The 26,453-nt window shown below is 36.4% G+C and overlaps 3 protein-coding genes across 5 annotated transcripts; 2 read left to right on the top strand and 1 right to left on the bottom strand.

Moving 5' to 3' along the window:
* The first annotated feature begins 1,144 nt into the window (after positions 1–1,144).
* Positions 1,145–2,709, top strand: sfr1 (SWI5-dependent homologous recombination repair protein 1). Of its 2 annotated transcripts, none has more exons than XM_027017576.2 (3): positions 1,145–1,559; positions 1,828–2,163; positions 2,247–2,709. In XM_027017576.2, exons 1-3 carry the CDS (start codon positions 1,488–1,490, stop codon positions 2,436–2,438), a joined length of 600 nt encoding a protein of 199 aa, XP_026873377.2. In that variant the 5' UTR covers positions 1,145–1,487; the 3' UTR covers positions 2,439–2,709. The 2 variants fall into 2 exon arrangements, with proteins under 2 accessions (XP_026873377.2, XP_026873376.2); XM_027017575.2 differs by having other exon boundaries at positions 1,825–2,163.
* On the bottom strand, positions 2,703–17,117 carry cfap43 (cilia and flagella associated protein 43). Its single transcript, XM_027017577.2, has 38 exons — positions 17,050–17,117; positions 16,408–16,661; positions 15,630–15,726; positions 15,062–15,241; positions 14,774–14,924; positions 14,206–14,368; positions 14,015–14,097; positions 13,660–13,791; positions 13,322–13,438; positions 12,724–12,804; positions 12,396–12,544; positions 12,164–12,267; positions 11,901–12,062; positions 11,594–11,757; positions 11,344–11,511; positions 11,100–11,230; positions 10,800–10,971; positions 10,277–10,390; positions 9,511–9,588; positions 9,237–9,362; positions 8,914–9,018; positions 8,609–8,725; positions 8,303–8,500; positions 7,965–8,171; positions 7,089–7,178; positions 6,746–6,826; positions 6,546–6,671; positions 6,027–6,146; positions 5,767–5,874; positions 5,430–5,516; positions 5,254–5,339; positions 4,896–5,103; positions 4,553–4,665; positions 4,150–4,309; positions 3,801–3,965; positions 3,379–3,456; positions 3,125–3,278; positions 2,703–2,894 (listed from the first exon to the last, which is right to left on the bottom strand). The coding sequence occupies exons 1-38, from the start codon at positions 17,076–17,078 to the stop codon at positions 2,719–2,721; spliced, it is 5,034 nt and encodes a 1,677-aa protein (XP_026873378.2). The 5' UTR covers positions 17,079–17,117; the 3' UTR covers positions 2,703–2,718.
* A 171-nt stretch (positions 17,118–17,288) lies between these two features.
* Positions 17,289–24,437, top strand: erlin1 (ER lipid raft associated 1). Of its 2 annotated transcripts, none has more exons than XM_027017639.2 (12): positions 17,289–17,510; positions 18,464–18,594; positions 18,687–18,768; positions 19,244–19,290; positions 19,397–19,458; positions 19,542–19,667; positions 19,855–19,928; positions 22,030–22,088; positions 22,372–22,463; positions 22,547–22,636; positions 22,722–22,801; positions 23,008–24,437. In XM_027017639.2, the coding sequence occupies exons 2-12, from the start codon at positions 18,482–18,484 to the stop codon at positions 23,221–23,223; spliced, it is 1,041 nt and encodes a 346-aa protein (XP_026873440.1). In that variant the 5' UTR covers positions 17,289–17,510; positions 18,464–18,481; the 3' UTR covers positions 23,224–24,437. The 2 variants fall into 2 exon arrangements, with proteins under 2 accessions (XP_026873440.1, XP_026873439.1); XM_027017638.2 differs by having other exon boundaries at positions 17,291–17,510; positions 18,461–18,594.
* The last annotated feature ends 2,016 nt before the right edge of the window (positions 24,438–26,453 follow it).

Here is a 26,453-nt window from a genome sequence, read left to right as displayed (position 1 = left end):
ACATTAGTAGGGTCTTGGGTTTGAGTCCCTCTCTGGGTGGTGTTTCCATGTGCTGTGTGGGTTTCCTCTGGAGTCTCTGGTTTCTTCCCACAGTCCAAAAAGGTGGAGGTTATGTTGACTGGATACTCTAAATTGTCCTATATATAAAATGTGTGCATGTATGTCCAGTGATGGTTGGTGCTCTGTCCTGATATGAACCTCTTCCCCAGTGCAGTCCCCCAGGAGGCTGTGCTTTCTGATCTAGAGTACACTGTGTGCAAATGGGCTGCTGCTTCTCATCAGGTGTGTGTGTGTTATATAAAGGTGCTATATAAATGCAACTTTATATATATATATATATATATATATATATATATATATATATATATATATATATATATATATATATATATATATATATATTTATATATTTATTTATTTATTTATTTTTTTAAATAGATGTGTGACAAATGAAAAAACAGTCGTGGGGCCTCCATCAACTGCCAAAACAGCTTTGCTGTCCTTCCATATAGATTTCCAAAGTCTATGGAAGGGATGAAACACCATCCTTCCAAAAGATATTCTCTCAGTTGGTGATTTGATGAGGGTAGGACATGTCAGTGCAGCATATTGCATGGTGTTCATTTGTTTTTAGATTCGGCGACTTCAAAGACCAAGGCTTATGGGGTCACTGCCATACCAGAGGACATTTTCTAGTTGTTAACTGTTAAACTGGTTTTGCTGACAGTCTGACAATGATCATTGTTCCTATTGAAACAAGAGCCAGTTGAGCAGACTTTGTGACTCTAGGACTGGCCATCCAGGCCCCAATAACAAACCCTCTTTCAAAGTCACTTTTCCTCTGGCCATCCTAACCCAAAATCGATATCAGCTTGACTTACTCAGCATTTTAATACATCCCACTATATGAATTATATTATGTAGTAGACCATTCTTGAAGTGCAGCCGTTGAAGGTTTATCCTTTACATTATCACTGGTCTGACTGATTGACTGATAACGAAATATCGAATAAATGAAATGGCATACGAGCTTCTTACCTAATGAAATTCCAACAGATCCCTTAAAAACATACAACCAAGCTGCACCTTCGACGTAGCCTACATTTCCCATGAGCCATGTTTGCTTTACGGAAATAACGTTTTCCTCGTCAGCTAACAGGAGAGACGGGATTGTATCTAACCATACCTAAAATACCATTTCGCAATTTCAAAGTTTTAGAAGTGATGTTAATATCATTATAATTGTTTCTTAATAATACTTATTATTTGCTAGCAAAATAATTTTAAATAGTAAACAAACTTTGGCGAGTTATGTCGCGATCTATCTAACGTCTCTTCTTCCCTGTAGTTTAGCCTTAGCTGTACCTAGATTGATAGCTAGTATACTATCCAGCTAGCGTCATCTACATTAAAAGCTTTCATCCTAGCTTACCTAGTTAGTTTACTGATATGGCACTTAGCTTAGCTTGCTAGCCAGCCATCGAACTATGGAAAAAACACCAGTGAGGCTAAAGTTAGAAAATCAAACCTCTGGTCCAAGTGTCTCCAATGTGGGCAAGGTAGGTAGCTAGCTAGCTAGCTATGATAGCTACTTTTCTAAGATTATATGAATGTATGCATATTATCACATAGTAACGAGATCATAATCATTCTCCATGTAATCTTACTCATGTACCATGTACTTTCTAAAGAGATTAGTCAAATTTTCCACGTAGATACATTTCATGAGTTAATGCCACGACAGTAACACGTTCATGATTGAGTTGATGTTAAAATGTTAAAATTTGTTCACCTATCAGTGTTTGTCTTTCATTTTGCTCTCAGCAGATGAGTGCCACACTAAAGGACAGATTAAAACGATCACGACGCTCTTTTACTTCCCCCCTTAATGTGGTTAAACGACTCAAAGTGGATGAGGATGAGTTACCAGAGACTTGGAAAAAAGACACGAACAATGCTGGGCTAGCAGACAAAGGGGGTGAGGTTGATGTCAGCAGAAATGAGGCCATGAAACATCATAAAGACTTTTTAAAGACATTTGGGTCTGAACCACCTCATCCCTCACATGAAGTACTTCAGCATCGAGAGCAATTAAAGAAATATGTTAAGGAGAAAGCCGAGACCCTACGACGGCTCAGGATGGTCAAAATGTACAGAAGTAAGGTAAATATCTTTTAGCATTAGCTCCTTTTAAGTAGTAATTGAGTTAATATTGTTAGTAATCTGTGTTCTTAATCCACTTTTAGAATGACCTGGCACAGCTGCAAGGATTGATAGATAAGTGGAGGCGATGTGTTCAAGCAGTGCTGTATGAACTCCAAACTGAATTACCTACAGATGCCCGGAAAGCCAGTCTCTCTCAGCTCATTGACCACTTTGGGCTGGAAGACAGTATACTGCACTTTAGTAGGACAGAAGAGGACTTTACGGACAGCTGATTTACAATGTGTTGTTCTTGTTATTGTTCATTTTCGCTATAGGTATTTTCATAGTCCTATAGACATTACTGTTTAAAGGCACTTTGAGGGGTTATTTACATGTGAAACATAAAAGATAACTGAACTTTGGATAGATTTATTCTTTTTGTTTTAAGTTTGTTGCACATTCCTCTGTTCTTATTTTGCATTGGTGCATTTCTATAACTGCTCATTATATATGATGGTTACAGTTAAAAAGGTGATTTTGAATAAAGGAATCTGGCACTTTTAATATCCTATATCATTTATATTTAAGTTGAGAGAGAGCAGGGAATGTCTTCATTCGCATGTGTTCCACCTCTGCTCTCAGAATGGCCATTTCCTCAGCCTGCACTTTGGCCAGGTCCACAAGCTTCTTCCTGTGCACGATGTCTTGATAATGAGCCTCTGCTTCATTCTCTTGGTTCTCTTCCAATGCTGAAGAGAGATTAGAATATCTATTTGGTAATGCCAGCAATTGAATATAAACAGAATTCTGAAATTTATTAAATGTAGTATTAAAACTTGTTGCTTTTATTTATTTATTTTTATACAAAGCCTTGGGGCTTACACATTTTTTTTTTATTAAAGTGCTGCTCTATTTTAATATAAAATGTTACATTTATAGTTTAAAACAAAATTTGTGCAGTTTTTATGTGAAGTCATACCTGTTGCCTGATAGATTCTCCTTCTTTCTGCAACTGTCACTTGCATGCTGGTGAGCTGCAGGTCTAGAGCTGCATTCTTCTCTTCCTTCAGTATAGTCTGTCTGTTCAGTTGCTTTATTAGCTTTATACAGTTTTCCACATTTTTCTTGTGAGTCTGCCCAAAAATTGAAAGGTCAAACCTTTAAAAGTTATCAGTATTTAGAACTACAAATGTACTTTGATTATCCTAATTAGAAAGAAAGAAATTGTCTTACCTTTTCTTGTAACATTATGGTCTTCTCTAGAGTTGATAGTTGCTTTGATATTGTGTTGTCATTTGTCTCTCTCAGGTACTTGGATGGGGAAAAATGTTCATTGTCATTAGAAATCTAGATTATAATCCCGCTAAAGCAATAACTGAAATTCTGGACAGGAGGATAGAACTGAACACTTACAAGCCCTACCACTACCTTTAAAACTGTTTAATAATTCACAAAGCTCAGTGTCAGCTACAGTCATAACAGCAGATAAATAGGTTGACAGCACTTTCTTAACAATGCTTGAGGCAAAGGTTTGAGCTGCTTCTTTGTAATACACACTTAAGAGTTTTACTTACGCAGGCAAACGTTCCAATCAAGAGCATTCAAACGGCATATTTATGTAATACAGTATAATATTATGTAAAGATGGACGTTACCTCTTGAAGTTCCTGAGTAACACGCAGCATCTGAATGTCTCTAGCTTTGTTAATGAGATCCTCTATTTTCATCCGCATCCTTTTATGCTCCCATTCCTGCTGAATGATTCCTTTACGGAAGTCTTTGCACTCTGTCATGCTGGCAATTTTCTGCTCTCCTAAAGCCTGAGAGGTGCAGTGTGCCTAGATATTTGGGGCTGCTCATTTTCCATCGTTTCATTATTACAAATCACTAAACAAAATTGTATTATAATATACATTTGTACTGAAGAGTACTGTCTATACTTTAGGGATGGCATAGCAATAAGCATTAACCAAAAGTGAAGACAAAAGAACTTTTTTTGAGTACCTTTATGGTACTGTTCAGGTCTTCTACAACACTGCGATGGAGCAGCAGAGAGTCTGAATAGTCTGCGATGAACTCTCCAGTCTCCACCTCAACCTGGCCCTGCTTTATCAAAATCTGCACCATAATATCCAAGTAGAACTTCATCTTCTCTTCTCGCAGTCTGATAAAAAATATATATATACACAGCTATGGAAGCAGCGCTGAATTGGACTGATGTACAAAATAAAGTAGTAAAAAAAATGTAGGCATTTTTTGAATTTGTAAAGTACATCTTTACAAATTCCTCAATCATTCCATACAATTTGTTTTTTGTATTTTATGCAAATCTGAACACTTTGTGTATAAAATGTGAAAACTGTATTTTTACAATTGTATAAAAAAAATTTTATACTTCATTTCTTACCCATTAAGATCATCAAGCAAATTATTTATTTCCATTTGTGCATTCTCATCTTCATCTGTTCTCTTTTGCAGAAAAGCCTGCATTTCTGCTAGGGTCAATGCCTTCAATTTGACCTAGCAGGAATACAACTTCAAATGTTATGCTTCATTACTACATTCAGCTATTGATTATAATTAGGTAATCTCATTCATTTCTTATGTATGGTATGAACATAATATTCATAGAAAACAAGAGGGAGCACCATTATGGGAGCCTGTTATTTTGAGGTACCAAACTGCTTTATTAAAATTAAGAGGTCTTTGCAGATGTGCATAATTTAGGGATTCTTAAGTTTATTTCTCACTTGGTGCTCAGTCTCCACTTTAGCCCGCCTGGCCAGACAGAATCTCTCCCACACAGCCATGTCCAGACCGTCCGGCTTGTTGTCTGGCGTGTCCAACTCCTCCATGGCCTTCATCATCAGTGAGAGTCCCTCTGCTACAGCTTGGCCTGACAAGGGGTGCTCCTTAAATAGGCTACAACCCTCTGTCTGTGTCCTTATCCTTTGGACCCTAGAAAACAACACCTATCACTATCACTCTGGCCTCAATCAATAAAAAAACTTGTGAAGTGAGAGCTACTGTTTCTTTAGTCACAACTGATTTAAATAAAAAAGATTATGGGTAATAAATATCTTATTTAAAAAATGACTAGCCGAATACCTGGGCCTGCGTTTGTAAAGCTTGTAGAGCTGGTCAACGTGTCCTGGAACATCAGAGAACTCTTTGCGAAATCCTTTGTCAAGAAGCTTTCAAACAAATACAAGACTTTAGAGAGTATCTGACATTACCACGGGCCAGGCATAGCATTATGTTTATTGGAGTGACGATGATCTTACTTTGTCTTCGGCTACAGCATTGTCATATGTCTCCTGAAAAGCCTCAACATCCTCTCTGTGTTTTTTCAAAGCTTCCCCAAATTCATTCTGCCAACAGAAAGAAGTGACTCATGCAAAAACATTTTATGGATGGTGGAAAGCAGACTCTTGGCCAAACTGACTAACGTACCATACAAGTTTGTTCATGTGCAACTTAACTGTCTCGTTATCCCTCACAGGATAATTTGTGTGCAAGCAATGTGCATCACTCACGTTGTACTTTTATTCATGGTACACTATACTCATAGGAGCAAGTGAAGACAAGAAATCCAAGAATTTGTATCCAAATAAATTGTACCTTAACAGCTCTTGCATTCTCTAATTTGAGGTTCAGTTCTTTCTCTCTGTTAAGCACTTCTTCCTCAGTTAGTAAGGAATGGGCCAGATTAGAAATCTTTAGCTCCTCCTAAGGTACAAGCACAAAACCCATTTTGTGTTATTTGAACATGCCTGGAACTGTATGCAAACATACTAAATTTATAAAACATTTATGCCTTATAATCTTATATGATATTTATTTTAAAAGATGACAAGCAGAAGTAAACTGTATCAACTCACCTGGTATATAGCCATCTCCGATTTCACCTTCCTTTCAAACAGCTTATTCAGTGTTTCATCAAAGGCCAGGGTGGCATCTTTAATAGATATCTGCAGTTTCTTCATCTCTGCCTCTAAGGCCTAGGGCCAAAAAGGTTAAAGATTTAAAAACAGTGACCTGTGTATACTCAAATCAGACTGGAGGTTTAGACTTTCAAAAGATGTAAGAAGTATTTTGGTGTTTCATTAAAGGCTGTTATACTGCTGCATTTTATAGAAACACTTCTAGTTTATAGAAACAATTCTAGTTTATAGAAACACTTCTAAACATGTGGCTTGCAATGAAACATTATCACTATCTAATACATAAGCTTCCTTAAAGCAATATGCTTTTTACCCAGTTTTTCAATACACCTTAAATTTGTCATGCATCTTATTTATACTTGCTACTGCATGTAACATATTTTAAAAGGCTTGCTACATTGTGGAAAACACAGACCAATACTGCTTATGAGGTTATCAGTCAATAAGAAGTCACACCTTTCTGTATTTGTCCTGTTCCTCCCTGAGCTCTTTTGCTTTTTTCTCATACTCTTTGTAGCTTCTTCTCTCCTCCTCTGTCCACCGTAGCTCTGGCTTGGCCATAAACTCAGGCTGCGGCACTTCCTTTAAGTCAAATAAGCTCTAAATCATTTTAGATTAAAGCATTCTGAATATTTTTTAAAGTGAGGCTACTCTACCATTCTCAGGATGTCCTCTTTTTTTAGCTCAAGCACCCCACCCATCATATCATCCAGAGCTCTCTCTCTGACATTGTCACCCTACATGGGAAATAGATCATCTCAAATATGAATGATACAAATATCAACACAATGCAGTGTCTTTCAGTCCTATGTGTAAATCATATGTTAACTATTGACAGCTATGAACTGATATTTTGACATAATAAATGTTCAAAATTGAGCCACAAGGATTCAGTTTTATTTCAGAGTAGTAAAAGACATCATGTATGAAAGAGGCAGAAAATTACTTGTGGAAAATGGGAAAAATCCAACTTCCATGCACTTGCCAATAACCCTATACCTTTGCCGCAAGTTGCCTCTGTTCCTCTTCTTTTCTCTGTTCCTCTTCTCTTTGCCTTTGCTCAGGTATGAGGTATTTCTTAACCTTGATCTAGAGATACACATAGATATACGCAATCACCCCGTGTACTTACCAGGCACTAATTAAGTATGAGATTGTAGTTGGATTAAAGACTAGAGTACGATTAAAAATAATAACAATGACTTCCTTAAAAGGTCTGTTCTGAATGATTTCCCAAACTAACCTTATTGTTTTAATACCAGGTCAAATGGAAAAGTTCACTGTACTTGTCCTAACAAGTTTTCTGAAAACTAGGCATATACTACTAAAGCCAATGTTTCCAATTCTGCATTAAGGTATTCGAAATAAAGTATGCAGAATGGATTTAGGCACGAATTTATCATTTAGAATCACATAACACCCTGCAAAACTCCAAAGTGCCTAAAACCACAACACTACACTTTTAGTACAGTGAAGATGAAGTATGAGGAATCCCAAACCCCTCTGCTTGAGCTCACATGTGGGCAGAGGTTGACTAACCTAGGTGGAAAGCTGCCAAGTTACCATTGGTAGGCCCCTGAGCCAGACCTTTAACCCTCAATCACTCAAGTTGTATTCAGTCAGAATTGTAAGTCACTTTGGATAAAAGCATCAATTAATGCCATAAATAAATAAAAGCAGTTATAGGGATTTATTGGACAGGTTCAAAACCATCACAATTTATCATTTTTAGAGGCACATTATGTTAGATCCCTTTCTGTAAAAAACATAAAAATTCACTAAACGTGTAGATACATCTATTGCACATTTTTCAGTGGTTATGTGACTAGTGAAGGACTAGTTGAAGGGCACCTGTGAAAAGAATCCTGCTGTTACCTCTGAGTCATTGACAGTGAGCACACTCTCTGGCCTCTCGTTGTCTGTCAGGGTGGGCTCCCACAAGCTCTCCTGTAGGTCCAGCTCTGCCATGATCTCTGTGATACGTTTGTTCTTATCTCTCACACGGCTAATTTCCTGCTTCTTCTGTTTGTACACAGACTCAAACTCCCTGTTGAATGCTGTTTTCACTTTGTAGATACCATCCTAGGATTACAAAAAAACATCTGAATGACAAAAAAATTACTCAGTATATAGGTTTTCTGCTCTTAAAAAGAAATTTCCAATTATGTGACCTTTTGTCTATTTATAAAGACTGGTCATTATGAGCATGTCACCTGGAGCAGGATGATCTGGTTGATCTTCTGCTCTCTGATATGCAGGTTGAACTGGCTGTATAGGTAAGGGTTAGCCCATCCACTCTGAGCACTCAGACTGCCTGTTAAGGTAGAGCTTTCTGCTGCTTGCCCTTCTTCCTCTTCCTCCTCCCTCTCAACAAGAGCCTTACTCTTCCTCTCCAAAATCTCTTGCTGGAGCTTGCGTATAACAAGTAAAAAAAAAAAGACGTATACAATGTCTTTTAATCTTATTTTAGACCTTTGTCTAAATCAAGATGAAAATATATCTCTTATGAGTAAACATACATCAGAGTTGACCTGTTCAATCTTTCGGATGGTCTCCACCCTGTGAAGGTCTTCCAGTTCCTTTGCTGTCCGTTCCTTCATAGGATAATTCTTCACTTCATGCTCAGAATGGAAGGCCTGAGAGGCCAGCCATAAAATTACACACAGGAAGATGGACAGTGGGTCAGAATTCATTCAAATGTGCTAGATATATAGTAGTAGAATCATAAAATAAGTATTTATAATGCTGCTATGAATTCCTGGGTAAAATAAAACAAAGATTCAGGGGATAGAAATGGTTATATTCTGCTTCTTTGTTGAATTACCTTAATGGATTTTCCTTTGACTTTCATTGAGTCCCAACATTCTTTCTTGAAGACGTCACGAAGATAACACTTGGCCAGGTTCTCCAGCTCAATCTCATTTCGCACCTTACATAATTCATACATAAAGATTGCAAAAATACAAGTATGTCCATTTTAACATAGTAAATAAAGGTGCTTACATATATTTGACAGCATTACCCCTATTATGAGATACTAATCGTTAGCAGTGTGAGACTTATACCACCAATTTGTTCATCCTGTTCAAACAGATAACATTAGACACAATACACATATTACACATTATAAGTAAATACACTCATTACCCTTGTGACTTCTGCCTCTCCTTCGGTCTGGAGTCTCATCTGTTCCTCCACATCCAGGTTAAACTCCTGCTGATCTAACTTCTCTATGTCTGGCAGACTCTTGTTCTCCTGCATCATTGCCTGGATCTTCCAGGATTCATATGGTTTTATGTTATTCACTCACTCATCCACTTGCAAATTTGCAATAACATTGTAAATAAAATATCCTTGTGGGTGTCTTTATTGTTATTGTAGCTACAAAATTTATATACACCAGATTAATGCTGCTTCTTACTGTGTCACGAAGTTCCTTTACACTCTTCTTAAGGCTCTTCCTGGTCTCTGTAAACTGCTGGCTCTCTTCTTTGAATACCTGTGAAGACAGCAAACTTGTTCAGACTACATGAAGGAATGGAGACACAAATATTTTCAGTTGAAGATTCTCATGATTTATGATAAGTATCCCAAATGTAGTAATTCTATGTTGTTCATGAAGGAGTGTGTCTTGTCACAATCAGGCCCCAGCAGCTAAGTTTCACTGTTTCACATTGCTGGTCGCAGATTTGATAATTGGCCCAAAAACTGTATGGAAGTTGACATAGTGTGTCAAAACAAACATAAGACAAGATCTATTATTGTAAAACTTACAAAACATTACACATTTATGCGGTAGTAGCTTTTGTCTACAAAACCTTGAAACAGCATAATATAAAAATACCTTCCTACCATTACAAATTGTGAACAAGGCATAAAACCACAATTTAAGTCTCATCATATACTTTCCATATGTGTTTTCCTTGTTCCAGGAAGAAATGCTTTGGGTGGTGAACAGAGAAACACATCTCTGGAGAAACAATTATTTCCTATTACAGTAAATTTAATCCTGTCTTACAATACAGAATGCTGTAGAGAATACAGAATGTTGTAGTGTTTCTTTAGGAACATTTTACTAAGGGATACTGCATTGATGACAGATTAATTAAGTGCATAATTTTACCACTTTTACCACAAGAAATACATCTTAAAAATGCTGTTAAGGGACATTATTAGAAAACACTGACCACATCTAGTTTATTGTCCAGCCAGGTGGAACTAGACGGAGTTGCAGAGTGCAGGCTTGAGTGACTCTCATCCTTGTCAGCTATGTCAGCTTTTACCTGGACCCCTTCACTGACCTACATTTAAAAAAAAATGTTTAAAACAATCCTACAAACTTTTACACTGCAATAAACCTTCACAGCTGAAGTAAAAGAAGGTATTCATGTATTGCAGTTATAGAATCAATTCCAGCAGCTCCTGAACTTTACTTTGAAATCTGAATCCAATTCAGAAATCTGTATCCACTTTACTATGACACTGGAATCTGACTGGTTCTGACTTGCACAAGTATCCAAATTTGCCAGCACCAAACCCTCAACGGTATTGCTACATAACTTTCTCTTAGATATTTCTCTCCAAACAGCAGAGTTGTCAGCAAAATTGTTATGACTCGGTAAGCTAGCTACATTCTGGCAATTTTTTTGAGAAGTTGCCAGTTGTTCATTGGTTGAATTACACAACACATGATAGCTTTATCTTCTCTACCTCTCTTGTGTGCAACAGAGTGGATCCCATTGGGGATTTTGCCTGTGGGTCCCAGTCAGCCATGTTGCTGAGGATAGGACTCTCAGAGGACATTATGTTCTCGAAGGAGGCAACCATGGAATGGCCATACTGCATAGCTGTGTTTCCTTTGCCAACTCCAGTCATCTTTAACCTGTTCAAATGAGCATTTCCATACTGAGCTTCAATTAAACAAATACACAGTATGTTACATATATAGCTTTATATTACCATTATAAATAGCTTATTTTTAAGCTTCTGCGTAATTAAAAACATATGTACCTGAGGCTGCTACAGACCAGAGAGCCATCTCGAAGGCCAGCGGTGATGAGAGTCTGACTGTCAGGGGTAAAAGTCACAGAGCGAACACCACCCAGCCAGTAGGAGTGGCACTGAATTTGTACATACCTCTCCTGCAGGAAATAGATTGGTACAAAACAACTAGTCATCATCACAGTGTAGCCGGGATTCACAGCTTTATGTGAACACAAGTAAAGCTGCGAATCGGTCTAAACTCAGCTATTACCAAAGTGGAGATGTCATGGACACGGAGCAGCCCATCTCTGCCAACAGAGGCCAGCCAGGTCTGATGACATGAGAGATGCACGGATGCAGGGCCGAGCAGATGGCCCTCTACTTCTTTCTCTGGGCTCAGTGGAATTGCTTCTTGAGTGCTGGATGATTTATCCACATTCTGTAAATCAGAGGTCAAATGTTATGTTATTTCAAGCATAATCACATGCACTAAACCATAGATGGGATAGAACACTTCATACATATGGGAGCTGGAATCTCTGTAGAGCCTTCTTCTGGTGGCAATAGCCAAAGACCTTTGTGGTACCCAGGACACACGAAGAAAGGAAATGTGGGACCTCATACAACCAATGCTGAAGAACATCTTTGCGCAGACAGCCATAGAGGTCCACACAACTTATTGGACCTATGAAAAGGATGTCAGTCAGTAAAAAGATATACATGTTAATATAAGATGCACTTTAATGCTTTTACATTTCTTTTATAAAACACTTCTTGTCATTCTATATGCAAGAATGTTTCTGAACATGTCTGTCCTTTGATGTGTACCTATTATATGCTGTATAGACAGTGAGATCAGCAACAGCAGATTCCCCTGTCTCTCTTCTTTCTTGTCTTCCATCTTCTCAAAATCACAGAGAACCAGCACTTTCACTTCTTTGCTCTCTTTTTGGTACTGAGTAGACAAGCTCAGAGTAGCACCCATACCCTCTAAAAAGAACGACAAAATATTCATGTCACAGAAAATGAATCTTTTTATAATTTTTTTTAAATTCATAAAATAGCTGCAGTTATAGCTATGTGTACTCTACCTGTGTATCCAATAATGTCAAATGCTTTAGATGGCCTTGCATCCAGCACAAATATGTGAGGCTCTGATGCTCCTGTGATTAAAAAATTGCCACCTTGATCAAAACTGTTGAAAAAAAAAGGGGTGACATTATATAATTATAATGCTAAAATAATATCAGTTATTCTGTGCACACTCAGGCAGTCAGTAAAAAAACAAAGCTCACATTAACCAACTCCAATAATTAGACTCACACTAAATGATCTACAGGCACATGGTACAGATGGATTTCATGAACTAGTCGAGGTTGCTGCTTCCTCGTCAGCTCCACAAACAGAACATGTCCACTGACTGTACCCACAGCAACATAATTTGCTATTGGGCAACAGGCCAAGCTGGTTACCTGCAGGTCATCCCAAAGGAGATGAAAAGAATGTAAAGAATACTGAACCAATGGCCAGAATGATTTGATATCAAAAGTCACTTTTTCATTATGGTGGTAAGTAGCCATATTCTCTGTTTAAAGGAATGACTGAAAAATAGTGTTAGGAGGTAGGTCAACCTAGAGGAAAAGGCACTAACGTTTCTCTGCAGAGAGATGGATGCAATGCAAAATCCTGTATTCAGTGACCACAGCTGCAACTCTCCACACTCTCTTACTGACTGCAGATATATATACCATACACATGTGCACAAAACATTACACGTTGTGTTGAGGAATCAAGCAAAAAATGTCATTGATAACAAACAAAAAAAAAAAAGAAAAGAAAAGAATGTGCATTAAAAAAGATAAACAATGTTTTATCACTTAGAACAGTCATAAAGTAATCACCAACCTTGGGGCAACTGTTACACTGATGTTGACTAACAACTCTAGTACTTGTTGTTTACTGCACTTATCATTGTCTGAGATAGACCTTATGCATTTTGCACTTCTAGGCATCAGCATTGATCCCTGTCTTTCTACAGTATTCTAGTTCATTGGTATATTGGACTCTAACGTACTGTACTGGCTAGGATGTATTCTATGAGTAAATGACAAAGCACTTTTGTAAGTCGCTCTGGATAAGAGCGTCTGCTAAATGCTGTAAATGTAAATGTTATAATAATAATAATAATAATAATAATGATTATTATTATAATAATACATGCAATTAAAAGAAATTGATATTTTTTTTACCACACAAACATCCTTTTCAGTATACAAAGGAGCAGCAGACACAAAGTCTCCACATAACACATCCAGAATTTTGACAGCCTTATCTGTGAGTCCTGGGTTGTATCTGTAAATACATCCCTAAAAAAAAAGCTACATTTAGGATGCACCCTTAAAATCTGCTTATATTTCTGAAATTCTTTTGAAACAAACAATAACCATGTGCATTAATGTTAATCACTATTAATTAACAACAACAATTAATGTTTACTGTTCTTACAATTTGTTATCCCTTAGTGTGCAAAAGAATGTACTTATGAATAATGAATGAAATGTCATTATTGAAAAGATTTAACACCTACAGTGATGGAGAACAGCAGTAGTGTTTCGTAGTCAGGTGAACAACAGATAGCAGATACTGGTTCCTCTAAAGCACAAGTCTCCATTATCTCCACGTGATTCCCCTTAATCTGGATGCTTCGTAAAACACCATCCTGTGACAAGTTATCATTATAAATGAAGAACATCATAAAGTTAGGTTCACCTCTTAAGTGGTATGTCAATGGAATGTCATATATTATTTAAACTTGAAAATGACATGCATGTAATCAGTTCTGGCTTGCTAGAAGATTATTTCAGTATTAGGGCCTCTATCAAACTGTGGTAATATGTAACTCAGACTGTACAGTTACATGCAATATGTAACTCAGACCATACAGTTCCTGTAGCCAACACTCCATTATTGTGCAGTGCCAAGCTCTCAAATCGGCTTTCTTGCATTGTCAGACTTTTGTTTCCATCTAAAAAATATGATTAAAACACACTTTTCTGAGCTGCTTCTATAAGCTTTAAAAGCAATAAGTTTTTTTTTTAAATAAGTTTTTAGAATAATGAAACCTATTGTTTACCTGATTGGCTTCCCTCAATATGAGGCTTGTACAGGACAGATACATGCAAAGTTTCAGGGTTTACCAGCAACAGGTAGCCTTCCTTACTACCTACATACAGGTCTGAGAAAACAGACCAACAGATAGCGCTTGGGCACAGTCTTGGTTTCACTCTATTCTTGGACTGTTAAAATGGAAAAAAAAAAAAAAAAGAAATTCAAGTGTTAAAACAAGAGTTTTAACAGTACTGCTTACAGACAATATTAGTACAAACAATTAGTACAATGAAAGAAAACAAGTTTCATCAAATCTACCGTTCCTTCAATTTGTTACTTTGTCTCTGAATTTTAAGTGTACAACCCTCCTTCAGATTTAACACTAATAAATTGGTACAGTAACCATTTTACAATCACCTTTAACATTTTATTACAAAATTATATCATCTATCAAAATATTGAAGTATGAATCCAGTGCCTGACTATGAAAAGTTAACAGAAAAACAAATCTATTTATTCAGATTAAGTGTATTCAAGTACATATGTCAACCTGTTGGCTATCACCATTATTATGGAGGAGTGAAAAGCAGTACCACAAAGTTATCTGCTTTGTTGCCTATGAGGCCAGCAATAGCTGAAGTGGGCATCTGGGGGCCATTGTATGTCAACTTCCCATTAGGCAAGTGAGAAGAAATAACCTCTTGCTCAACAACAGATCCATCAGTAGCGGGAAGATCAATAACACTGCCAAGCAAATATAAAAAGATAAATGTATAAAGCACTTGCTGTTTTTTTAGAATAAATAAATATATGGAAAGTCATTGTTATCAATTTTCTTATAAATGAAATAGTGACATCTGCTGGTTAGATACCATACCTACCTGGGTTTTATCATGTAAATGTTGTTACATCTCTCAATAGTCCACACTTTGACACACCTTGTGCTTGCAGCACAGATTTGCTGCCAGTTCACTGGATTGAAAAGCAGTGTCAATATATCCTCTTGTGGATAATTTATGGCCTGTGCATGGCTACAAATTAGAGCTCCCTGTTCCCAGTTCCTGTGAAAACATATCTTAATTTTTAATGAGCAATGCTACATGTTGCAACTTTTATGCAGTATAAACCCTCAATTAACGAAATTAATTGCTCCAAATGCCTACAAACATATGAACGTTTTTACAAAGTCAAAAAGTGTGTATTTCTTTAAACCAAGACATGGGTTATCTTGCTGGAATAAAAATTCTTCTTTTTAATTAATGTACAATGTAGTTTTAGAAGCATTTGAAATTGATACAAGAAATTGGTCTACAGATGATAAAATGGGAGTTACACAGGAATAAAAAAAAAAAACTTTGTATGCCTGAGTATGAATGTCTAGGTATATCTGAAAATACTGTATATAAAAAGGAAAGTGGATTGGAAATACTCAAACACTATTCTTCTTACCACACTTCAATGGTGTAGTCAGGTAAAGATGAGCAGCAGGTTAAATACGGACCAGAATCACTTAGTGCCATGGCTGTGTAGGCCAGTTTAGCTGTGCCTATAAAATAAAGAAAATAATTTTCAACTAAAATGTTGAATTAAAAAACAAATTAGATTAATTATTCAAATTACTGCTAAATAGAAATGTATGTTTGGAGTGTCTTAAAAGGTATTGTAAAGATTTTCATACCAGCTGAATTACATGTCATTTGTGTTTCTTTAATACAGTTCTTGAACAAAGATTCAAATGTATGATTGTGAAGATCATTAATGTAGACTGTGCTAAAAGTGTAGACTGTGCTAAAAGTTCCAAAGTGCTAAAAGTGAATGGAAGGGGTCCACAACAAAATTAAGCCAGTGTATCATCAACATTCTTTATGACCATAATAATTAAAACCCCCAAATACACTGGTAATTCTGCCAGTGTAAGATTTATATGATTATATTCCAATTTATCAGTTGACTTCGTAACTTATATGTAATCTTTCTCAGTCCAACATTCCATCAAATTCAGCTAAAGATGACAACTGTCATGTGGACATGTCATGTGCATCCTGTACAACTATTTTATATATATATATATATATATATATATATATATATATATATATATATATATATATATATATATATATATATATATATATAAACCATTTAGACATTTGCACATTAGTAAGTTTGAAGACCCCAGCCTGATGCTTGTTTGTTTAGCTTGCTAGATGAATATAAAAGGGCACACCTTTAAGTGCACATGTCAGGGTAAGTTTAGGGTAGCTGTACACAAATATGGAAGGATGACGTTTCTGCTCAGATAATGCAAGAGTCTTGCAAAACCCATTTGCTGTAAAAACACCAATGCCTCGTCCAGGACCCTGGAGCAAACTTCTCATTTTCGTTTCAATGTTGAGGAAAACTACGTAGTTCCCGCAGGTGTAACAGGCTGTTTTCTTATCGACGAATTCAACATTTTTACCGGGGATTCCCTGAACCCACCTTGTAGAAAGCAAACAAACAAGACGATGCCTAAGTTGGTTAAACAGTAACGAACTGCATATTAGTTATAAAAGCAACATAATAGTATTACTGTTTCACTGGGAAATCGACTGACATTCCATTACATCCATGTAACTTAACTAATGCCTACTAACACTAACTAGCTAACTAGCTATCTAACGATACATACACAGTAAACTTTACTAACCTATCTTAGATACCTTGCTCCCTAAGAGCTAATACAAGTTGTTATATGTAGTACCCAACAATAACAACCTGGAAATAATAACTAATAATAATAGCTGTATTTATTATTTATTAGCTGTATTTATTACCAACATCTGCAGAACTCATCAAAAATAATCTGGCGACTTTTCTAACTACTAACCTTACTTCCAAATCTCCCAAAATATCCATTTAAAATGAAGTTAGCCAGTTCGAGCACTTGCATCTTAGCTCTTTGTATGTGTTTCCTTGGCAACCATAAACACGATTCAGAGACCACGTGATTCGATTTTCGATTCCTATTGGTCACGCTGCCCATAAACTTTTTTTTATGTAGAATATAAGTTATTTTAGCTATATGCTTATGTTCGTGCATATTTTATAACAATTTACATTGATTTAGCAATACTCTATCGAACGTATAAGTACTTTTAATTTGACGACTGGCTAACGAAAACAGTTTATGCTTGAATGATATTATTTGATGACAGCTTCACAAAACCCGCTGACGCACAAAGTGGGACAGGCGCGATTCGGGAATAAATCGATTGGGCATGCCTCCAAAGCTTTTTTTCGTAAACTGAAATGATACTCTTCAGTATACACTGACTAACGCATGACAAGGTAAAATGCATTACGTTTCTCTGTCGGTTGCTATGTTAGCTATATAACTCAGTTCGTTGGTCAGTTTACATTATTATCTTAGCACACTAGCTATCTGCTAGCCACCAAGAGCCCAGACGGGTCGTTCGTGTCCACCTTGTTCAGGTTAGCTATCTTAGCTATTGTCCTAGCTTAGTAGCTAGTAAGCTACACTATCTAACGACCAAGCCTTTTTTATATTGTTTGTTCTTAGATTTGATATTGGTAGCTATATCCACGACCCTAGTTACCTGACAAGCAATGGCGCTTGACAATGGTAAGATAGCTAGCTAGTTAATCTCGGTTAATTTGCAAATCAAATAACCATAGCTAGCGGGCTGGTTCTCCAAAACGAGGAAGTTGACAGTGTAGCTAACCTTTCTAGCTAGCCAACTCTAGATATCTTACATTACTAACGTCCCCCAGTCGGCTAAGTCTTAGCAGGGCTAAGTGTCGAGAATTCGGTTTACCATATTTGTCAAAGACCTTAGCAAGCAAGCATACTAGCTAGCTATAAGGAATTCCGTGACAAAAATGGCAATGGGAGCAACCATTGCACCGTTTACCTTATAGAATCTACATATTGGGATAGTTGAAATTACATCGCGCATTATTATTAGTGTTGTCAAATAAATGTGTTTAACTGTCTCTATCCTTATCGAGCAGACATGACAGATTGCGTTTATTTTGTACTTTGAACTGACTGCACGTATTGCATGTTTGAAGAGACTTCCAAACTGTCTTTGTGAAAGCCTAGTTTTGCATTAATCTCAAAAGTGTATACCCCTCAAACACCTGCAGATTATTAACCCGGGGATGTCTTTTTTTACAAAATGACAATTCCAGGTTATATAGGTTTATATAGAAATGTAAACGGTATAGGGTTTCTGAGGCCTTTAATGAGTAGCTAATTTTGCTGACTTGTATTTCAGCAGGAGAGTGCTGGGCGAGCGATGACGATGGCACACGTTGGGGCAGTGGTTGCTGTCATCACTAGTGTGATGGCCCTTATGCTTCACTCCTCTATACACAAAATTGAAGAAGGTCATTTAGCAGTTTATTACAGGTTGGTGTTAAAATGCTTGTCTTTATTTTTATGTATGTTTGGTTTGATTTGATTTGAGAGATTAAGTAATTTGTAAATTATCATTTTTCCAGAGGTGGAGCTTTGTTGACCACTCCAAATGGGCCAGGCTATCACATCATGCTGCCATTCATCACCAACTACAGATCAGTGCAAGTAAGACCTAATTCTGTTAAATGTATATTATTTGAATGAGTGTGAATGTTATTTGCTGTTATTGCTTTTCCATTTATCTTAGATGTTTGAGTATTAAAAGAGGTTCTTCTTCACAGATATTGAAATTATTCTCTCTATGCTTTATTTCATTAAAGTGCATTTGACAGTATATATAGCAGTGCTATTCATATCTGAACCTCAAATTCAAATCTGGTCCTGGATTTTGTAATCCTTAGTAGTTAGTAGTGGTTACACTTGACACCTAGATAAAGGGAGGGTGGAAAATCAGAATGACCTGAACATTGAACTGTGATTTGAATGCCTCTTTCTATAGAGTGAAGGTCTCCTCCTTCATTGCATTTTTGAAATGGTTTATTTCAAGAGAGATTACAGATTTAATTAATTTGTAGTATTACTCTTAGAGTTTCACTAGTTTATTCCCATTTTTTTGTAATTAATGTTACCTTTATTACAGACAACACTGCAAACAGATGAAATAAAAAATGTACCTTGTGGAACAAGGTAAGTCTTTAAACAGCTAAGCTATTAATGAATATTTGCACTGAGTAATACAGGGGACTGTTCTGGAAAATATTGTGATTTTTGCTGTTTGTATGTTTGTCTACAGTGGTGGTGTCATGATCTATTTTGATAGAATTGAGGTCGTCAATATGCTGGTGCCATTAGCAGGTTAGGAAAACGTAGCACAGATGTAATTAAATGGGTACAGTCAGTTTAAAACCTTACCTTGATGTTGACATGTGCCTTTTCAGTGGTGGATATTGTGCGAAACTACACTGCAGATTATGACAAGACCCTAATATTCAACAAAATCCACCATGAATTGAACCAGTTCTGCAGTGTTCACACTCTACAAGAGGTCTATATTGAGTTGTTTGGTAAGTCACAGTTATGTCAAACAGTTTATCTTGAAGAGTACTTGCTGGCTAAATGTTTACAGGGAACAATATTTAATAATTTTGGGTGTATCATGGGCAAACTATGCACCTTAAGTTCATTGCACTTTTATTTCTGCTGAACTTTAAATGAGCTTTTGCTTTTGGTCTGTAATCGGTTATTTCTCAGATATAATTGATGAGAATCTCAAGACTGCTCTGCAGAAAGATCTGAATTCCATGGCCCCTGGTCTCACTATTCAGGTGAGTTTTTGCCAGTTTTGTTTTTAGAGTGCTGTGGTGTGGAGTGGAGTGGGTTTTCTTTGGTGGCGGTGGTGGTGGTGGGGGGGTCCTGAAGAGTAGATTTGTGTGTTCCTAAGTCAATGTTGGTGGGGATTAGTGAAGAACATCTGGTAAACCCAGTATGAAGATGAATTTATTACTGTTATTTACTTTGGGTCTGATTCAAGGCTAATTTAAATTTGACAAAAGATTTCAGTTGACTCAAATGGTATGTAGTCCTACAAAATTATCAAAATCTTGTCAAACCTTGTTAGACTTAATTTTAACAAATAAACCATACCGTATAATAATAACTTAATTTAGTCTCTGGTATACCAGATCACAATTTTATGTTAGTGGATAGACACAATATAGAAGTAAAGACAGATTGAAAGAGACAACATTTTTCATATATTTTAAATACAGACAATTTGAGAATGAAATAAGACTCAAATTCAAATGGACTTATAATAAGCATAATGTAAAACAGTCTATCTTGGTTCGGTGACACAATATGGAAGTAATGATGAAAAGAAATGTGACTTTAAAACAGGTCTGGTTGGGCAGTCTTGATTTGCATACGGCTTTTGACACTGTAAATCATCAAATATTTTTTCAAAGTTAGCTCAGTAATAACTTTCCATGGTTGCACAAAAATGGATAAAATCCAGTGATTGTAGTTTAACACTGAATGTCAGAACAGTCACTGTGTATTTTATCAATAAACAAAAACACGGATTATCCTGAAACTTTGGTTAATTGATTTAAGTGTTTAAAAAATGATGGAGTTTATATATTTAGGTATTGATCTCTATCCTAATCTTAGGTTTTAAAAAACACATAAAGATGACCATACAATAAATATGAAGCCCAGTTTTAGATAACACTATATTAGAATTTCACTCAGTGGAAGCATCTAGGGCATTTTTACAATTTCAATCTCATTTTTATCTCATTTCTTTTATTGTATATCCTATTGGTCTCAGTCAAGTAAGGTGACTTTACCACTGCTGTCAAATACTCTCTGAATATGATATGAGGAATTCTGATCACCAAATTATGTATTCAATTGTTCATCTGGTTTTTAAGATTGTTCATAATAATTCATAATGCTGAAGAGCTTTGTTCAGCTTTGCAATGAGAGTCTGCAAGGTCTGTCTAAACGGCGCAGTCTAGTATTCCTGTAAGAGCTACCATTTTCTCTCCCTTTCTCCCATGAAACAAAAAATAGATTTTTTTTTATAATGCATCATGTTGGCATTAATGTAATAATCCTCTGTTATCTGTGCTCTTAGTCAGATTGTGCATATTGTATATATGATTGTCTAAATGAGGGCCTAGTATTGGGCTGATTGGCACAGATTGTCAGGGGTTGTAGTTGGTTATGTATTTTAATTGATGTCATGTGTTTTGTTGTATTTTATATTTGTAATTTCTTGTTGTGTTTATTATGGTGTAATTTCTTGTTTATTATGGTTTTAGTATTAGTCATGGCCTGGGATTGCAGATGGAAATTATCTTATTAGCTAACTCGGGTCCAAAGCTTCTCTTTTCTTGTGAGATGAATGAATTGCACATGGTTTGTGACAAAATAAACTAAAACAAATAAGTTAAAGTAAATTTAATCAGCAAGCTAACATACACTTTACTACTATGCTTTGTAGTTCCATTTTTTTGTTTGTACAGAAACATTACTGATAATTCCTGAGTGAGGGAACAGTGATCCCCAAGAGAGCATTTGAGCAGTAACCAGTTTTTGTGTATTTTCAACATTTCAGACAAATCAAGAAATTATAAAGCTTTTTGTGTATATATATTTTTTTTCTGTCAAAGCATTTTAGTTCTTGCAAAAAGAATTTAAAAAATCCTTCTGTTCTGGTTTGGCCATATATGCCAGGAGTGGAGTCAGAACCAAAGAGTCAAAATGTCTTGACTGACAGAGTTTTCATATACTGAAGATGAGATGAGACTGAAGGTAGCGGAACATCATGGAAAAACATGAAGCAGGATGTCTTTTTTTTTTTTTTTTTTTTTTTTTGCCTGCATAGATATTTGGAATTGTTTGTATGTGTGGAATTTGCAGGCTGTCCGTGTCACCAAGCCTAAAATCCCTGAGGCAATCAGGAGGAACTTTGAAATGATGTAAGTATTTTTGTCTTTCTAGAATTTGTATTGGACACTAGCTGTTGCTCTGTGTAACTACATTTACATAGATTTTATAATGTAAAAATAATTTTAATTCTTAAAAATAAATTTTTCCTTTCGCAGAGCAAGGTACAATTAGGAATGGTGTAAGAAAATGAAACCTATTGTACTGAAGGCCTTCAAATGATAGCACTACAGTGTCTTTTGAGGCTGTGTAAAACTCATATGACTCTATATTTAAAACTGTGGTGTAAAACAAATGCCTCTTTGCCTACTGCAGGGAAGCAGAAAAGACCAGGCTGCTCATCACAGCTCAGACCCAGAAAGTTGTAGAGAAGGAGGCGGAGACTGAGAGGAAGAAGGCGATCATTGGTGGGGGAAATATGTTCATCATTCTCTACATTTTAAGATTAAGGTTATGCACTGTGTTTATTCCTCTTGTGTCTTCATCTCAGAGGCCCAGAAGGTGGCTCAAGTAGCTGAGATCCAGTTTAAGCAGAAAATAATGGAAAAGGAAACGGAGAAGAGGATTTCTGAAATAGAAGGTTTAATTGACATGGCTTCAAATATACGATACCCTTTTTTCAGTCAAACAAATCAGTTATTCATGTGCTTTATTGTCATTAACAGATGCTGCTTTCATGGCAAGAGAAAAAGCCAAAGCGGATGCTGAATTTTACACAGCAGCAAAGTCTGCTGAAGCAAACAGGGTAAAATGCCATTTTTCATAATTGCATGAAAGATGTTGAGGTGCTACAAAGGATTCGGTGGCCATTTAAGCATGTGGTCATGAATACATGTAAACAACATCTTGCATATTCTCCCTATTTTACTTTAAGTTATGACAAAGTAAGTCAGGCATACTACAAAACTGGCTTTTATTGAAGTGAATATCCTTGCTTTCTTTCTTTTTTAGCTAAAGCTGACACCAGAGTATCTGGAGCTCATGAAATATCAGTCCATAGCATCCAACAGCAAGATCTACTTTGGTCAGGACATCCCCAACATGTTTGTAGACAACAGTGCCTCCCCTTCAACAAAGAGGGCTGACTCATCTGAGCAGCTGGAATTCTCAATCACAGACAAGCCCAGAAAAGCATCCGGTTCCAGAGTACACCCAGAAGGCCACTGAAGGGCCCATGCCTCCTCCACTTGTTTGTTTGTCTGTCTGTCTGTCTCTGTCTGTGTGGGGTTGGCCTGGGAATGCTTGTGCACCATGCTGCATTGATGCTTTCCTGTCATGCTGCAGAGGGTGGTGGGTGCTTTGTGCAGTGAGTTTAAAGACACTGAACATGAGAGGCTGTGCTTTACTGTCCATTGCCTGTGTTCTGAAGAGAAAATGTCACGGATGTCTTAAGATGAGGCTGAGATTTACAAACGTTTGTAATGAATTTATGGCTGTTGCTGTTATTTACAGGACAAGATAAAGTGTTCTTAGCTGTATCCCATAAAGTGTCCCATGGCTCACGTAGCATGCGTTTATGTTTTCCACTTTTGCTGACTTTTTCTTTTTTTTCTGATTTGGGTCATTTGCAGATTGGTAGGTATGTGACAGCTTGTAGATGATATTGAGATTTTGTGTTTTGCGTAACTGGAATTATAAGGCTTCACATTGAGACAGGTTAATGGATTGTGCAGCTATGGGAGATTTGTTATCACCAAAGTTGGCTAATCTCCATTTTGTAATATCGAATTGAGGTCTGAGTAATGCCCCACTTAACTTGCAGTGCCATCTTGCATGTTGTAGTTAGACGTGATATTAAGTACAAGCCACAAAGTAACGCACTATGAACAAGCTGATGTTCACAAATTATTTTTCTGTTTCAAAAATACATACACAGTCCACATATCATTCATTCAGTATTGAGTCTGAGAATCAAACCTGTTCCATTTATGCTGTTTTTACTTGTTATATGAAAGCGGAGAATCCACAGATTAGGTGTAGTTAATAAGTAGGGCAGTAGTTGGTTTTGTCCTTCTGAAAGTTGAATAGTCAGTAATAGTTGAGTTGTTTGTTGTTCATGGTAGGGTTATTGGGCTTCATTTAGTAAGCAGTTTCATTTGATTAGGTAGGTCACGGCATAGGCTATAGTACCCACAAATGCAGCTTTCTGCCATGAATTAGACCTGGTATGTCCTGGCTAACTTAGTTTTTGGGCTTAAACACGCAGTCTGCTTTCACAGATTAACCTGGTTTGCTGAATGATCATCGTAGATCAAGAATGTAAAAAGGGAATTTAATCTAAAGGGCTGGTTAAACAAAAAAAAAAAAACTAACAAAGGCAATTATCACATGAAGGGCTACAGAATTAACATGAACTAAGATTACGTCTGCAAAAATACTGGAAAGCTGTTAAAATGTCATTTATAGCATTTAATTAAATTATCATACATGTTAACATGAGAGGGCAAATACTTTTTTTGTTTTTTTGGGGTGGGGCTAGCTAATGATCTAGCTAATTAGCTAACTAGCTAATGATCCTTCTGATCACAATGTTGCCACTAGGGGGAGTATGCCCTTTAGTTATCTAGACACTATGGAATAAAATGCTGATTGAGCCTCTACTACCAAAAAAGCCCACTGTTTTGAAGGGTTAGGTTCTCTTTGACATGCTTCAGACTGCAAACAAGGACTTTGCTAAGTACAAGGTTGGTGTGTCTACAGGTGCTAACTCTCAGGAAAGAGATACAGAGTGAGTTTCTTAAAAGTATTGCAGCCTTCTTCATCTTAACAGCTTGAGTATTCAAGCAGTTCTCTCTTACAATTAGTATAACACTGTGCTTTTTGGAAATTCAGTCCTCTGTTAACTTGAAAGATTGCTCTTAGGTGATTCATCAAGACTGATGACATTCAGATTTTTGTTTTTGTTTTTCCACATTTTTGCTGCATTAAATTTGTCAGTGAGCTTGATCAAAGGCATGAATGTTCATCCAGTCAACGCAATCCCATCTACTATAATTGTTTGCCTGTTGTGTGGCTTTCTTCTGTGCTATATGTTAACTTTTCCCCTTTGAGTTTTACAGTACCTTTTCCTAATATTGGGACACGGATGGAATATGAAACCGATATTAACATTAAACAGCAAACAAAAAGTCATCAGAAGATTTTTAAAAGGTTAATTTCAAACAAGTACAAAAAAAAGTGCAAAATTCAACAGTACAAAAATCAATTAAATGGGCTTTTGAATCTGTGCTTATGATTTGCAGGAGTGAATAAACCAGAATGGGTGAAATTGAGCTCTGAATGTTACTTTTATACTTATGCATAATTTGAACTCTGATTTTCGGACATTTATATGCAAAATTTGTAATGTTTTGACAGTTCAATTATGTAAAATAAAACTTATTTTGATACCACTAATAATGGGTGTGTTTTGGGGGGGGGGGGGGTTGTAGGGTGGTGCTAGGGGGTAGATAAAGGTCATGGTTGTAAACAGTTCTACTTTTAATGTTCTCAATGAGTCTCTTTGTATGATGAATATGTTTTAACAAATTCATGGTCAGGTTTTATCCATTTGGCCTGTTTGATTTTATTCTCCAATTTCAACCCCAGGAGATCAGTAACAGTTGGGCTGAATAACAGTGGAGGAATTTGTTAAAAAGTATATAAATTAGTGACTTTAATAATTAATGCATTATCGTTTAAAGACTTGAGTCAATTGCTAATGCGTGTTCTGGTTATTTGTGTTTATAGCAGTTAATAAGAAAAGGAAAACTTGTCTGTTTTATGTTGTAAGCAACTGTGGCACCAAGTGGACTTCTGAGAAAGGGCACTTCAAATTCCTTTGATAACTGTTGACAGCAGCTCAGGGCTGTTGTTTTCACCAGTGGAACAGTGTAAAAGGAACGGAAAAAGACCTCAAAAATTGGTGGATTGGATTAGGGTCAGTTTCAGATGAAATTATGGTTTAAAAAAACTCACTTTTGACAACATGCAAAAACTGCATACTGTTATGACCCATGTTTTTATATTTGCTTTGGAAATGATCTCTGAATGCTTTAGACAGAGGTAAAGACAGGAAATGTCACAGATTCCTATCCCAGTATAATGAATAAAACTTTGACTTGGGTATAGCACCTAACTAGCTAATGGTTAAGAAGGACAAAGGAAGCAAATGGTCAGTCAAGATAGTGGCCAAAAAGGAGTATAACTTCTACTGACCTTTACAGAAGCACAAGTGGCCTGTCTTCAGGCATACACTTCTTTTAAATATCCACATTTCATTTTTAGTTTGCATCCCTGTACCTACCCTCAGTAAATATTTTCCGTTTGGGTGACAGTGTTTTCACTATTTCTGACTTCTTACTTTAGAAGTAAAGCAGGATTACATTTAAACAATGATCAGGGAGTCAAGCCTACTT

The sequence above is a fragment of the Electrophorus electricus genome, chromosome 11 (assembly GCF_013358815.1).
Source record: "Electrophorus electricus isolate fEleEle1 chromosome 11, fEleEle1.pri, whole genome shotgun sequence".
Classification (NCBI taxonomy): domain Eukaryota; kingdom Metazoa; phylum Chordata; class Actinopteri; order Gymnotiformes; family Gymnotidae; genus Electrophorus; species Electrophorus electricus.
Note: the sequence above shows the minus strand (reverse complement) of the source record. Positions and strands in the feature narration are given on the sequence as shown.

What these genes read in the sequence shown, in the direction of transcription:
- erlin1 (XM_027017639.2), top strand. Translation starts at nt 18,482, where the DNA reads ATGACGATGGCACACGTTGGGGCAGTGGTTGCTGTCATCACTAGTGTG. An exon ending in TATGCTGGTGCCATTAGCAG is followed by an intron (nt 19,459 to 19,541) that starts GTTAGGAAAACG and finishes GTGCCTTTTCAG; the next exon opens with TGGTGGATATTGTGCGAAAC. An exon ending in GAGGATTTCTGAAATAGAAG is followed by an intron (nt 22,637 to 22,721) that starts GTTTAATTGACA and finishes TGTCATTAACAG; the next exon opens with ATGCTGCTTTCATGGCAAGA.
- sfr1 (XM_027017575.2), top strand. Translation starts at nt 1,488, where the DNA reads ATGGAAAAAACACCAGTGAGGCTAAAGTTAGAAAATCAAACCTCTGGT. An exon ending in GTGTCTCCAATGTGGGCAAG is followed by an intron (nt 1,560 to 1,824) that starts GTAGGTAGCTAG and finishes TTTTGCTCTCAG; the next exon opens with CAGATGAGTGCCACACTAAA. An exon ending in TCAAAATGTACAGAAGTAAG is followed by an intron (nt 2,164 to 2,246) that starts GTAAATATCTTT and finishes ATCCACTTTTAG; the next exon opens with AATGACCTGGCACAGCTGCA.
- cfap43 (XM_027017577.2), bottom strand. Translation starts at nt 17,078, where the DNA reads ATGGATATTTTGGGAGATTTGGAAGTAAG. An exon ending in CCATCTCTCTGCAGAGAAAC is followed by an intron (nt 12,545 to 12,723) that starts GTTAGTGCCTTT and finishes GATGACCTGCAG; the next exon opens with GTAACCAGCTTGGCCTGTTG. An exon ending in TCAAAGGAAAATCCATTAAG is followed by an intron (nt 8,726 to 8,913) that starts GTAATTCAACAA and finishes CTGGCCTCTCAG; the next exon opens with GCCTTCCATTCTGAGCATGA.